General features: G+C 37.4%; 2 protein-coding genes across 3 annotated transcripts; one reads left to right on the top strand and one right to left on the bottom strand.

The window, feature by feature from the left end:
* The first annotated feature begins 2,983 nt into the window (after window positions 1-2,983).
* On the top strand, window positions 2,984-5,528 carry LOC115975211 (serine/threonine-protein kinase-like protein CCR4). The gene has a single exon (XM_031095911.1). It carries the CDS (start codon window positions 3,158-3,160, stop codon window positions 5,441-5,443), a length of 2,286 nt encoding a protein of 761 aa, XP_030951771.1. The 5' UTR covers window positions 2,984-3,157; the 3' UTR covers window positions 5,444-5,528.
* Window positions 5,529-8,989: 3,461 nt separating this feature from the next.
* On the bottom strand, window positions 8,990-14,337 carry LOC115975210 (adenylate kinase 2, chloroplastic-like). Of its 2 annotated transcripts, none has more exons than XM_031095909.1 (7): window positions 13,956-14,337; window positions 13,621-13,722; window positions 12,561-12,689; window positions 12,354-12,488; window positions 11,923-12,069; window positions 11,590-11,664; window positions 8,990-9,427 (listed from the first exon to the last, which is right to left on the bottom strand). In XM_031095909.1, the coding sequence occupies exons 1-7, from the start codon at window positions 14,172-14,174 to the stop codon at window positions 9,323-9,325; spliced, it is 912 nt and encodes a 303-aa protein (XP_030951769.1). In that variant the 5' UTR covers window positions 14,175-14,337; the 3' UTR covers window positions 8,990-9,322. The 2 variants fall into 2 exon arrangements, with proteins under 2 accessions (XP_030951769.1, XP_030951770.1); XM_031095910.1 differs by having other exon boundaries at window positions 13,621-13,741; window positions 13,956-14,047.
* Window positions 14,338-14,647: the final 310 nt, after the last annotated feature.

Raw genomic sequence — 14,647 nt, 5'->3', positions numbered from 1 at the left:
AGGCTCATCGCCCTTCCATTCCCATTACCCCACCTGGTTCTCCTTCTGCTATGGGGCACGGATTGCCATCGTGCCATTCACCAGAGACGATAAGAAAATCCTTGTTTAAACCCTTGTTGGAGTCAGGGAGGCATTGGATTAATCGAACCCTTTCGTCCCTTGACTTCATGTAAAAGGTTTTCCCCTTCAACTTTTGGAGATTATAGCACCAGTTCACATCATCGTGGGTCAGTCTTAACCCCATCTTCTCGTTTAGAGCGTCCACGCAACCCAGAATCTTAAAAATGTTGCCAGCGCACTGAGTGGGGGCTAATCGGAAGTGCCTGAGGTAACCCCTCGTTACCAGCCCCATAGGGATTCTCATGCCCCCCTCTACAAAGGCGAGGATGGGAATTACTACCGCACCCGTTTCCCTCTTATAATGCCACTCCCCCATCTTACAATGCCTCAGACTTACATTGGGAGGAATCCTATAATCGACGATGAACTTATTCATCGCCTCTTCAGTATCTACTAATTTCCTCAGTCTCAGTTTAGCCATCTCTATGATTTACTAAACAAAACCAACCCGTGATGGGAGAGGAAAGGGAATCAACGAAAAACAAACCCAGAAAAGAAAAAGCACGAGTTAATGGAGGTAGGGAACTTACATAAAAGAGGAAAGGTGCTTCGGATAGGCTTTTTGTGCTGGAGATAGACTTGAATTTGGATGAAAACTCAGATGAACCCAGAATATACGCGCTAGAACTCTTAAGTGCAAAACTGAAGGGACGGATTCGTTCCAAAAAATCTCTTATACTTTCTAGGGTAAACTGCACAAATTTTCCCGCCCATAAAGACCAAGGGATCACGACCGTTCGATCTTCATCATACTGTAGAACGTGGGAAACACAAAACCGCCCGTATTTAATAAGGCCACATTTTGCCTTCCAAGGGCTCTAGGAACGTATCTAGGGCAGATAGAAGTCTCGGGAACCGATAGGTGATAAGGATGGACAGGCGTTGGCAGATGTGTGATGTCATCAAAACCCGCCTATCCGTCCAAGGAGTCAGATAGCAGGATTTTGAGGGGCTATTGTAGGGCCGGGAGGCTTATAACCCGGCCCACGCTCTATCCGAGCTCAAGGCTCGTGCCGAGGAGGTAGTATGCCGAGGACGAGTGACCAAAGGCCGAGGAGTTAAGGGGAACAGCTGAGGACGACCCTGTCCTCGGCACTCCAAGGCTTTGATGAGAAGAGCAACGTCTCAGTGAAGGCTATCCCCAAATAGTCCCCTGAAGGGGATGTGAGTGGAATAGGGCCCACATGGAGGTACGGTGCGAAATAGGTTCAAGGAAAATACGTTCCCCCCCCCCCAGCATTAAATACACCGGCCAACGTCCTGATCATGTTAATGAGAAAAGACGCTTGGACGGTGTAACTTCGATCCTCGCGACTAAACAGAAAAGTAAGAGGGGACAGCTGATGGGACAGGTACAGAAGTAAGCACCTGCCTGACCAACAAGTGGAGGGATAGGATCAACCAAGAAGGACTATATAATGTAAAGGTTAGTGCACCAAAAAGGGGGCTGGGAAAAATGGCCAAAAACCAGAGCCTCCCAGCCCGCCTCCAGGAGAAAGACTCCAGGGGCGAAGACAATTTAACCATGTATGGATATCACAAAAAACCCACCGCCTGGTGACCAAGGCCTAGCCTTTCAAACCCACGCTCTACAAATGATATTGTTTAGGCCTTTTTACGGGCGAGCCCAACTGTTATGGTTCGTTACGAATCGTGTCCTTACAATTATTCATGTTGAATAGCTATTCAGTGTTTAGGTTATTTGTTACATCTTCATTACTGGGAATAGTTATTACTTACGCTTCATTTGTTTTCATGGAAAACCTTTGTGAAGATAGTTTTATGGTTTTTTTTTTTTTTTTTTGGTAGCTTAAAAAAATGTCCAAGGAAAACTATCTTTGGTTAACAAAAGATCTTATTAAAAATATAACTTATTTTTTAGAGATTGCTTTCTGCTAAAATTTTTTAGAAAAATATCTCTATCTCATGCCACGTTAAATAGAGGAAATTAAGAGGTAATATGTATCTCATTTTTAAAAATGCTACCAAATATAGACTCATTTTTTCAAAAAATATTACCAAATATAGGAAAACTAAATAGTTTTCAAAACAAAATACTTTTTTTTTTTTTTTAAATGACTCATTTTTAAAAAAATGTTAATGTCAAAACAAATGAAGTGTTAGTAACAGCAATAATTTAAATTGAGGAATAGTTATTTTTCATTAAAAGTGTTGTAATAGTTATTCCTTATTAGGTATAATAACTTCAAATATTAAATATTTCTATAAATACAAAGTTTCTATATGCATATAACAATTATTTTTTTAAAAAAACTATACACAAATAATCTTAGATCTCTTTCCAAATGCAAAAACATTTCCTTCTCAAAAAAAAAAAAAGCAAAAACTTTTAATATGCGCTTGACAATTATAAAAATAAAAAAGTCATAAACAAATAATCTATCTTTTCAAATGCAAAACTTTTCATACACATATAACAATTAATTTTATTCTAACTTTACAACCAAACATATTATTGGTTATTACATCACAAAATCTTTTATTAGCAATAATAAACATTACCATTTCTATCATAATCTTCATTTAATATACCAAATATGCTGACACTAAAGAACATAAAAAAGAGTCTAAAAAGGAACCCAAAATTGAAACTGGAGAAAACACAGTGACAAAAAATACCAAAAAAAAAAAAAAAAAAACCCATTAATATATGGATAGAAAGTGATTTTTTTGTCCCAAAAAATGAAATACGTCATCAATTATGTTCTAGTGACACGGCCTACGTTTTGGAAGTGCCTTGAACGAGTTTTGAATGAATGGCAGGGGTCAGGATTAGCAGTGTGTGTAGCTTTCAGAGCTTAAGTCTTGACTACACGCTCCCACTTTTATAAAATAGAACGATTCAAAGGACTCGGTCTTTGGTCCTCCCAAAACACTCTTGAACCGCGTTTTCCTTCTCTTTGGCCCTTTTGTGGAACTTACACAGTCTTAAAACTGGCCAGAACTCATTTCCCATTTCACCTTCTTCTTTCTCATCTCAACATGATATTATTATCAAATCCTACAAATTATTTCTATGGCTAATAACTCCCATCTCCTACTCTTTTTTATTATATGCTTATCCTTCTTTTCTTGTATTCCATTTGTTCATTCACTATCCACTGTAGCCATTTCAGAGACTGCTAATCAAACACTAATCTGTGCTTTAATTAAGCCCCCTCACCAACAAGCTTTTGTCCTAAACTGTACAAGTTTCCCTCAAGGAATCCAAATTCCTGTGAATCCCAATACATCATTTTCTGGGATAGTAGCTGGATACGGATTTCTTTGTGGGTTAATTTCACCATCTTCTTCAATTATGGTTTGCTGGAGATTCTCTACCAATGGAACTATAACGTCCTACAAGCGTATCTATGGTGGCCCTGCAGCTATCAAAGATCTTGATGCTGGGAATTCTCGCATTTGTGGCCTTGTAAATGGTACCGACCAGCTTGAGTGCTGGCCGTGGCAAAGATTTCGTGACTTTCGTCCAAGCAGGGATCATAACTTTTCAAGTGTTGCTGTGGGTGAGAATTTTGTATGTGGGTTATCAGCAATTGGAAATATTACCTGCGTTGGAAATAATGCTAATGTTGTCGGCGGAGAGCCTCGTGGGAATTACTCTGTGGTCTCTGCCGGATTTAGGCATGCTTGTGCTATCTCTGAAAACAATAGTTTGGATTGCTGGGGAGAGATGGTGGGTGAGAAACCACAGGGAAAGTTCATATCATTGGCTTTAGGAGAAAACCGTAGTTGTGCTCTATGGCATAATGAAACAGTTGTCTGCTGGGGGGAAAATAATTTCAGCCTGCCAGAACGTTTGCAAGGGACTTATTTCGTCACCATTGAAGCAAAGCGCAGTGTTTTCTGTGGAGTCGTGAAAGCAAATTATTCTTTGTACTGTTGGGGTAATGAAGTTCTTGACTCAAAATTAATGGTGTTTGACAAAGTTGTGCCAGGGCCATGTAATAGTAAATGCTCATGCGGTATATTGGACTTGTCTTCCGCCATTTGTGGTCAGGGAGTATATATATGCAAGCCTTGTGAGGGAGAAACCTCTCCTTCACCACCACCATTAGCTCCGCCACCACAATCCTCCCATCATACCAGTGGTTGGAACAAAAAAATGGTGGCTTTCTTAGTAGTGGGGTGTGTGGGATCCTCGGCTCTGATACTAGTTTGTTGTTTCTTTTTGTACAAATATTGCAAGGATAGAGGATGTCGCCGAGTTCATGACTCGGGCCGCTTGGACGAGCCAGGAACTACACCTGAAAATGTTCCAAGCCCACATCAACAGCAAGCACCACCGGTTCTAGAGAAGCGATTGAGCCATTTGGTTAGTTTGGGAAATGGTGTGCCCATGGAACAATTTCCTTTGCAAATGTTACTTGAAGCCACCAACAATTTTTCAGAAGATCACAAGATTGGAACAGGTAGCTTTGGCTCAGTCTACCGAGCCACTTTAGATGATGGCCGAGAAGTGGCCATCAAGCGTGCTGAAATTTCAACGTCTACACCATATGTGAACAAGCGAGAGGAGGACAATGACAATGCTTTCATAAATGAGCTGGAAGCTTTGTCCAGGCTCAATCACAAGAATCTTGTCCGTTTATTGGGATTTTGTGAAGATAGCAATGAGCGTGTATTGGTCTATGAGTACATGAAAAATGGTACCCTTAATGACCATCTTCACAAGCTTCAAGGTACTCCTCTAATGTCATGGGCTGCCCGAATTAAGGTTGCACTAGATGCAGCTAGAGGCATTGAGTATTTACACGTGTATGCAGTTCCACCAATCATACACCGCGATATCAAGTCGTCTAACATATTACTAGACGACACATGGAACGCCAAGGTGTCTGATTTCGGCCTATCATTGATGGCTCCCGTGGACGAAGAGTCACACCTTTCACTTCTTGGAGCAGGTACGGTTGGTTACATGGATCCCGAGTACTATAGACTTCAACAATTGACAACCAAAAGTGACGTGTACAGCTTTGGAGTCGTATTGCTCGAAATGCTGTCCGGGTACAAGGCAATTCATAGGAATGAAAACGGGGTGCCCCGAAATGTGGTTGATTTTGTTGTTCCATACATTGCCCAAGACGAAATTCACAGAGTTTTGGACCCAAAAGTACCACCACCTACTCCATTTGAAATAGAGGCAGTGGCATATGTTGGGTACCTAGCAATGGATTGTGTAAATCTAGAAGGTAGAGATCGTCCCTCGATGACTGAAATTGTAAATAACCTGAAAAGAGCCTTGGATGCTTGTCTAACGCACCCAAAACTATCTCGGTCCTCCACTGAGTCTTCAACATAGTCATTTTGCACATGTGCCATGAAATGGTCCATTTTTGTAAATCAGATTTTTTATTTATTTATATATATACAAATCAATTTTTCCACATTTGTTAATTAAACCGAGTTGGGCTAAAAGCCTAAAAGAATATGATAATGAAAGCACCACGAAATGAGACCTAACGTGCATTTTACAACTAATAGATTATTTCTTCCTGGTTTTATTAACCGAGTCTTTGTTTCATTCAAATTGTAACTTTGAATATCATTATTCAAAGACAAGGTCATATTAGCCCATAAAGGTGGAAATTTTCGAAATTGGAGAATCTATGGATGGACCTAATATGGTGGGAAGCTTTCCAACGACCCCGCTCAATCATTAAAAGTGTAAGACTTCTAAGAAGTATTTTTTAGACTCAGCAAAATATGATAAAAAAAAACAATGGTCTTTGTGACGTTTTTCTTTTCATTTTTTTAGGTCATTACTTTATGGAGTAAATGCAGGGTAAGACTTAAATTTGCCCACAAATTTCTTTTTTTATTTGGGTCAAGATTTTGTTTTGAAGGGTAAGACTTTAGATTATGCAGGGTTGAATTTCCATGGGGTAGACATTCTTGCATATTTTAGGCTAATTTGGCGACGTGTGTTGCTGTTAACGTGGGTTTGAGTATGTAGTGGTTGAGAGCGATGCCAAAGCTTGTATTGATGCTCTCAAAGCCCCCTTTGATGAAGTGCCTTGAAGAATTTCATCCATAACAGTTGATACCCTTTTGTGGGCATTCCGTGGTCAGCAATTTGTTTTCAGGTGGAGTTCAAGAGAATCAAACAAAGCAGCCCATATTTTAGCTTCTTAGTGTCTTGGGAAAAATTTATCTAGATGTTTTAGCCAGGGTTATGCTCCCAGCCCTTTTATGGATGTAATTAATTCTGAACTCTTATTTGCTGTAGTTGCTGATTAGCCTCTGTTCTTTTTGGTTTGTCAATAAAATTTTCTGTTCATCAAAAAAATTTTAGGCTAATAAGCCAATTATTTACACAATAATCATAAGTATTGGTCTGGGTTAAACAGAGGCTTCTTTCATTTTCCTTTTGGTGATAATATTATTTTTGGTAATTGATGATACTCATTGAAAACAACGTGCCATTGATGGTCCTTGCCAAGAGCCTTTCCAATCAATGGTAGTCAGTGGGTCCTTTTGATGATGTAAATGTCTTGTGTTAGTGAATGTAGAAGACTCATTCAGCAAAAACAAGAACATCACATTATTACACACAATATTTTTTCTCAGAACGAAACGTGCCTTGGATTTTTAATACGCGTGATTGCAGCTAAGAAACAAACAAACAATATACAAGAGCCTTTGATGTCCCTACAAAGAAAGCTGAACCTGAGAGTAAAGTTGCTGCAGTTTTCTTTTTAGGTTCATACTTTGTCAACCTGTTCATACTTTGTTAACCAGTTAAACTGTCGGTCACAAAATTGGCTCAATAAAAAAAAAATTCAGCATTTGGAAGATAGAGATAAAACTTGCAAAATTTAGCATTCGGTCACAGAATTCTGATGTTGATACTATTGTAAAATATACCGACCAGAATTTGAGTCAGATTTCTGTTTTTTAATAATTCAAATGTTACAACGAGTATGAAAAGAAAGCTCAAATCCTGGTTTTCTTTATTAAAAAGACCAAATTCTACCGTTAAACTACAAAACAAAAGTTACCAATTGCCTTGACTATTTTGAATGAGGCCTCTTTCTCCACTTGTTTGATAAAAACTAAAAAGAGGGATGCAATGGATAATTTGATAAGCTACTGAAGCTGACTTTATGCCTAACAATTTAGGCCCTCCCATTAGACAAAAATGCCTAATTTTTATGGTCAGTAATTTGATTTCACCATAAATAAAATAAAACAATACCTATCAAAAAGAAAGTATTGGTCTAAGTTAAACAGAGGCTTCTTTCATTTTCCTTTTTCTTTTTTTTCTTTTTTTCTCTCTGGTGATGATACTTATGACTATTTATCTTATTTTTTGATAATTGATGATGCTTTATTGAAAAGAAAGTTGTATTACTGATAAGTGAAAACAACATACGATTTGATGGGCTGGTCCTGCCAAGAGCCTTTCCAATGGTAGTCAAGTGGGCCCTTTTGATGATGTAAATGTCTTGTGTTAGTAAATGTGGAAGACTCATTCAGCAAAAACAAGAACATTGATTAGCAAAATATATATATTTATATATATTACATACCATTTTTTTTCAGAACAAAATAAAATATGCCTCTAATTTTAAATACGCCTGGTTGCAGTAAAGAATTTGTAGGGGATTTATAAAATAAAATTTAAAACAAACAATTTCCAAGACCCTTTGATGTCCCTACAAAAAGAGCTGAGCCCTCAGTAAAAGTTGCTGCATTTTTCTGTTTAGGTTCGTGCTTTTTTTTTGAGAAGATGTTTAGGTTCATACTTTGTTAAACTGTCGGTCACAAAATTAGCTTAAGAGAGGGGGGGTGGGGGGGGGAGAGGGGAGGAGGAAATTAGTATTTGGAAGATTGAGATCAAATTTGCCAACAAATTGCCTTGACTATTCTGAATGATCTCTTCTATACTTGTTTAATAAAAATAGCGATGTAATGGATAATTTGATAAGTTATTGAAGCCATCTTTATCAACAACAATGGATTGTTCCAAGGCTGAATCTAGACCTAAACAACTTAGACTGCCATTAGGAAAGAAAAAGGCCTAGAATTTATGGATTAGTCCCCCAAATTATATGGAATTTTCAAAATCTTCAATTTCTCATAACGTAGTGGAATTGTTGCAAGTATTTTACCCTCCACAAGATTGGAAATTGGGTGTGTTTGGAAAATGTTGAAAAAAGTTTTGCCTTTTGCTTTATGCTTTTTGTCTCAATGTTTTTGCAAATATTTTAACTTTTAGCTTCTTCTTTTTTTTTTTTAATAAACCAAGTTTTAGCTTTGCAAATAAATAACCAAAAATAAATAATTCTCAAACAGCTATTAGATCCAGAGCCAAACCACCTTACAATTTTTTTTGGTTAAACCACCCGGTATCCGGAACCACAGGGGCTCTGACTAAATCCGGATTCGAGCCGGGTAGGACCACAAGGGCGGCAAAGCTCTCCCAACCGAGTTTTAACGCAGCTGCATGCCCAAGGCTCGAACACGAGACCTTGGTTAAGCTAGGACAACCCCTTACCAGTTGACCATCGCGCTCGGTGGTAAACCACCTTACATTACTCCCTTGTTATTACACCTACCACTTCCTCCAAGATAATTCAAGTTGAAATTCTGCATTGTCTTAAAAGTCATTTTAATGGGTGCCTTTAGAGCAATTGTTAATAAACAATTTTAAGAAATTTTTTACATCACTTTAATGAGAAATATAGAAAGCCATCAAAACAATTTCTTTTTCTTTTTCTTTTTCATAAAAAGTTTCTAAAAATACTTTATAAACCAATACACTTTGAGTATCCATTAACATTTCCCTTGTTTTATTACAATTAACCAGGAAAGCTAAGAGAAAACAAGAAAATATTCTAGGACATCAAATATTAAAAGTGTCAGGTTGCTTAATTAGTAAAGTCTCGTAGCATTGTAAATGGATACTTGAAATCAAACATCGCCTTCAGCTGGGATGGAGAGTTTATGAGAAGCAGCTGGGATGGAGAGTTTATGAGAAGGGCAGGCACTACCATTGGACCAATAAAAATTGGGGACAAATACAATCATGCTTTTACCAACGCACTTTCTATGCACCCAAAAAGCTATATTACATTATTAGTTTCCAAATACCTTTACCATTTAATTCCTTTGATATACATTTCCACTTTATAGAACCTTGGCCAAATGGGGCCTAACTATTCTGCTTCACAGTATTTTATGCTGCCAAAGATTCTGAAGTAGCCTTCCTTTGCTCAAGAAGTTTTGTCAGCCAACCATCAATTTGGGCAAACACATCCTCTTTGGAACCATTTCCATCAATCTGAAATACAGCAAAAATGGCCTTCCAGTTGGATTCTATTGAATAGAAATCATATCTACTACATGACAGGCACAATGCCTACAGAATTTTTATTCATTCAAGTTAACACATTCAAATAATTTCTGCAAAGGAAAAGAAAATCAGGTTCCAATAATTCAATAATCCTTCCACACAAGAATTTTAAGAAAATAGACCGTTTGAGGAAAATTGACAACTAGTTTGTCTTGTAATATGCCAATCCAACAAGGCAATCTGAGGATCAAAGTAGACTGGCTTTATTACCTCTAGTTTGATCTATTGTCAAAGCAAAATGAAAACCCAGCTGGCTGCTCTGGGTGGAAAGCATTGGCCAAATATAAGGCAGTATTGCTAAACCACCTGCATACTAAGAAGTCACTACTAGCTAGCCAAGACCTCTCATAAGTCATCAGATGGCAATACGTAAATCCAACTAGTACAAAATCCAAACTAATTACTGTCAGCTACATGGAACCAACCTTTCAGCCATTCAAGTCTATCTACCTCTCAAACTAATAGCAGTTTTAGATAAGTGTATCTTCACAATTCAAAAGGCAGATGCATCTGCATTTGTGTGCTGTGCCTGTGCTTGGCAAGAAGCACTTTAAGTGTGGATTTTTAATTCTAAAAAGAGAACAATTAAAATTATTATTACTAAGATGCCATTGTAAGCTAGGTAAAATCCAGCCATAAATTGGATATCAATGATTTCACATGTAAAGGTAAACGAGTCAATTCGACTACTTTGTAAATGGAGTGTGCTACATGAAAACCACCTTTTTAGCATTCCACTCTATCTAGAGCATTATGTCAAGAAATTTTAGCAGCAATGTCACCTCCTACAGCCAATTCCAAAATTCCTTTCAGCCTTCCTCTTAAAGTCATTCTAGTGCCTCTTTAAGGAATTTGAGATATGCAATTTTCTTTTGAGCAACATAGAGATGTTTCTATTAAAATGCTGCTACTGAAAAATTGCAGTGCCATATATTTAGGGATATCAGAGTAGCGGATTCTTTGGTGTGTGTTTGAGAGCTGAATACTATTATATGCAATAATCTACAAATGTAATGCCTGTCAAAATGAAATTTACAACCTTGATTAAAGCAACAAACATTAGAATGAAGAAGATAAGAGAACTTTATTAGTGAACCAAATATCAATGACCCAAATAAATGCAGTTATAAGTTCAGTTACAAGTCCAAACCAAAAGAAAATTAGAATCAACAGGCCTCATATTTTTCTAATCAATTGGTATACAAATTTATCAGTCAAAAACATTGTCCCTAGGACAATATTGATGTTGTGGATTGTTCCTAGCAGCAACAAAAATAATCGAATCATAACTACATGCATGCACGCCCAAACTCACACAGGCACACACAAAGAAGAAAAGGAAAATGATACATAACAAGGTAATTAAGACCAACAAAGGTTAGTTTCTTTATTTGGACAGCGGCGTTGGGAAAAATTTTAATAATTTATAATTTAAGGAGGCAAAAAGGGGTGGTGGTGGATTGGTGTTGCATGTGCAAGAGGAATGGGGAGACCATCGATCACTTACTCCTACACTGCCCAATAGCTCAAGGGTTGTAGAATATGGTGTGTTCACTATTTGCGGTTCTTTGGGTCATGCCACATAGTGTTGTGGAAGTTAACTTATAGCATGTTGGTTAGGCAAGTTCAACAAAATCACAACTAAGGTGCATTGGAGGGAAAGGAATACATGCACCTTTGAAAGGAATGAAAGATCGATTCATGAGTTGAAGTTTCTCTTCTTCAGACTTTGTTTGAATGGGAAAATGTTTCAGGTGTTTTTACTTTCAAATTTTTGCCTGATATGCTTGATTTCTGTACTTTCATTGTTACTTATATTTTTTCTTTGTTGCCCCTGGCAGATTACCTGTGTGCTCTATTTCCTTTGTATTTTCTTACATTTTCTTCAATGAAGTTTATTGCTTATCAAAATAAAATTAAGACCAACAATGGTGGAGAAGTCAAATGCAATATGAGACTCATATTGTGTGTAGCAGTCAGACACTGCTCCTGCTTAGCCCTTGTACATATGCATATTCAGTCAAATACACACGTACACAAAATTATGAATGTGAGAGAGAGAGAGAGAGGAAGGGGGTAATATCACATGCCTTCACTGTTATGTCTTTAAACATTGAAAGAACTGCCTCCACATTTTGATGATGAGTGCGCAACCGCAACTTTACCTAAATCAGGCCAAATAGGAATTGGGGGAAAAAAGGTCATTACAATAATCATAGCTATGTGAAATTCCAGGAGACAAGCACAAACCAAGAATGAGAATAGCTTCAAAAGAGAAAAAGAAAGAAAGATAAACAACGAGAAAGAAGGTTGCAACCACTAAGCAAAAGAAGAAGAAACATACAACCCCACTGAAGAACCCATAATTTCTTTGAAATTGGAAGTACCAAACCTAGGTAGAATGGTTTAGAACATGAACATACCTTTTCTTCTGTGTCATCAAATCGTTGAGTAAGCCTCGCAGCAATTTCTTCAGTTTCTGGGGGAGAATACTTCAAGTGGTATATCTTCCCAGTAACAGGATCTAACCTTCGTCCAATGACTCTCTCAACAAGGATATCTTCAGGGACCTGCAAATACAGGTAGGCATGTTCAATTAGCATTGTGGAAAACCCATTCTTAAATTCCACATTAAGCAAATATCAATTTGAATTGGGGAAAAAATTCACAAGTATTTCAGATCACACTTCACATCAGCATATTATACAATCAAAGGTTAATATATATATATATGAAAATCAAACAAATTAGCTAAGAGCCAGCATCAATGTCATCTTTTGCCTTTTCCTAACTGTTGATACAATTTAAATCGTTCAGTTATAGCATACCAACAGCAAGAAAGAAAAATCCTTACTTCAAGGAGAATGAAAAGATCTGGCTCAAACCCAAATTTCTTAAGAGCAGTTGCTTGTGATAAGCTCCTTGGGTATCCATCCAAAAGCCAACCATTTTCTTCAGCATCTGGCAGCGATAGACGCTCCTTGACCATCTAGAGGATCAAAATTAAGAAATCACCAACAAGATCATGATTATATGTCAAACTGAAACAAACCGTCCCTACCATAACAACTATTTCATCTGGGACCAATTGTCCTTTCTCCATGAATTCCTTTGCTTGCCTTCCATTATCACTACCAGCTGCAACTTCTGCCCTGAGTAAATCTCCAGCAGCAACATGCACCAGACTATACTGCATATAGGAGGATGACTTGATTCAATCTGCTTTTCTTCATTGGCAATTCCGAAATGAGAAATTCACAAAGTAAACCAATACTTACGTGGAAAATGATATAACATGATTTGGAGAAATAGTTTCTAAAAATTAATACCTAAAAGAAAAATACCAATAGATGATGTCTAATCTTTTTTTTTCGTGCTAATTCAATAGTTACAATAGGGGAGGAAGAATTTGAACCCTAAATGTCTCCATTGGAAACACCAAGAGGTGTAAGTTGGGTTACAACTTACAAGGCTCTTGGCCAATAGATGATGTCTAACCTATCTACACAATAGCCAAATAATTGCTAAGTCAATTTAGATAAGGCTATGATGGCAAGCGCCCTCCACCCAAAGCAACAAATTGGGTTTAAGTCTAGGAATCAACCTCTTCAAAAAATGGGGTAAGGCTGCCTACCAAACCTCTCTCAATCCTCGCAAAAGTGGGAGCTTTGAGCATTGGGTACAACCTTTTTTATGATCTATTCCCAATGAACCCTTTTTTTTAAATTATTGTGCCTTGGTGGAGAAAGGGTACACCAGTAACTTTAAATCTAAACCAAGAGGGATTGGTGTAGAGAACACTTCTATTCAGCCCTGAGGTAAATCTCAAGGCAAATTAGAATAAATTTCAATGAACTAATCTACTAGTTACTATTACTATTGAACATGTAGCCTAGTAGTTTAATCTAAATGGAAGAACAATCTAAAATGTTAACAACTCTCAGTATCTATTGTTTACACCTAACAAACTAATCAGCTTCGTTGTTAGTTAACGTTTACAGGAACTTTAAGCTTTCTAAAACTTAATCAAATTATTTTCAGTGGCACTAAAAACTAAGTAATCCACTTTCAGAAAAACTGCTTTAACCAAACAATCCCAATTGTGAAAAAAAAGAGCTTACTTTTTGAGTGATAAGCTCACATTGGGTTCCTTTACCAGAAGCCGGAGCCCCAGATATCATAATTTTGAGAGCCTCTCCTGGGTTCTTAGTAGATGCCATTACCTGCTCATACATACTCATTCTAAATAAATATATCAGCAAAAACAAAAACCCAAAAAAAAAAAAAAAAAAAAACTGGGATTTTCTAGAGGAATTAAAGACACAAAGAAACATAATTCACAGGTATCGAAATCATGATCTCTTGCTCTCTGATATCATGATAAATTATCGATTCGCCCGTATGTGGATTTAATTATTTAACCATAATTCAAACAAAGTGAAGTGAAGGGGCGTACCATGAAGTGAGGAGGAGGAGCATTTGGCGAGTGGGATTTGGTAAGACGAGAGCGGGATAGGGTTGTATGGAAACGGAGGGAGAGGGTGGAATTGTTGAAATTTGGGAATAATAATGATAATTGTGAAGTGAGAGGTGGTTTTAAAGAAGAAGAAGAAGAAGAATAGGAAGACTGCGGCTTTGGCTGTGGTATCGTCCACAAATTTACGCCGCACGCCATTTGGGTCTCTCTTTCTTTCGCTTTCTTCTCTGCTTATCAAGCAGTATTTGTATAAAGTGTCCAACGTTCGATCTTTAACGTTGGATTGGGATATTCCTGGAACAGCGCTTTGCAAGCAACGGACAACTCTTTATGGGCCTTCGCTACCTGCTAGCACCCTGTACCAAATTGCTCCGACTCCGTTTTGAGTTCATAAGTAAATGGAATTGAATAATTATAAGGGAAAGGGAATGAAATGAAATGGAAATGAATGGAATGTATTTTTTTTTTTTTTTTTTTATATACAAGAATGGAATGTATTTAAGTAAGGGTAAGGGTGGTAATTTTTATCCATATTCATGAACCCGTCCATTACCCACATTATTTGAATAAGTCTTAACCCAACTCATTTGAATATTTGGGTTAAATGGGTAAAGACCCATTTGGTTATTTAATTAGATGAGTCTAAATGGATAAATCTACCAATAATCACT

The sequence above is a fragment of the Quercus lobata genome, chromosome 2 (genome assembly GCF_001633185.2).
Source record: "Quercus lobata isolate SW786 chromosome 2, ValleyOak3.0 Primary Assembly, whole genome shotgun sequence".
In the NCBI taxonomy this organism is placed as follows: Eukaryota; Viridiplantae; Streptophyta; class Magnoliopsida; order Fagales; family Fagaceae; genus Quercus; species Quercus lobata.
Note: the sequence above shows the minus strand (reverse complement) of the source record. Positions and strands in the feature narration are given on the sequence as shown.

Excerpts from the sequence above, each read along its gene's own strand:
- LOC115975211 (XM_031095911.1), top strand. The coding sequence starts at position 3,158 with ATGGCTAATAACTCCCATCTCCTACTCTTTTTTATTATATGCTTATCC.
- LOC115975210 (XM_031095909.1), bottom strand. The coding sequence starts at position 14,174 with ATGGCGTGCGGCGTAAATTTGTGGACGATACCACAGCCAAAGCCGCAG. Across the intron at positions 12,070-12,353 it reads ATCTTTTCATTCTCCTTGAA|GTCCCTGAAGATATCCTTGT; the intron begins GTAAGGATTTTT and ends CTGTATTTGCAG. Across the intron at positions 11,665-11,922 it reads TTGATGACACAGAAGAAAAG|GTAAAGTTGCGGTTGCGCAC; the intron begins GTATGTTCATGT and ends GGCCTGATTTAG.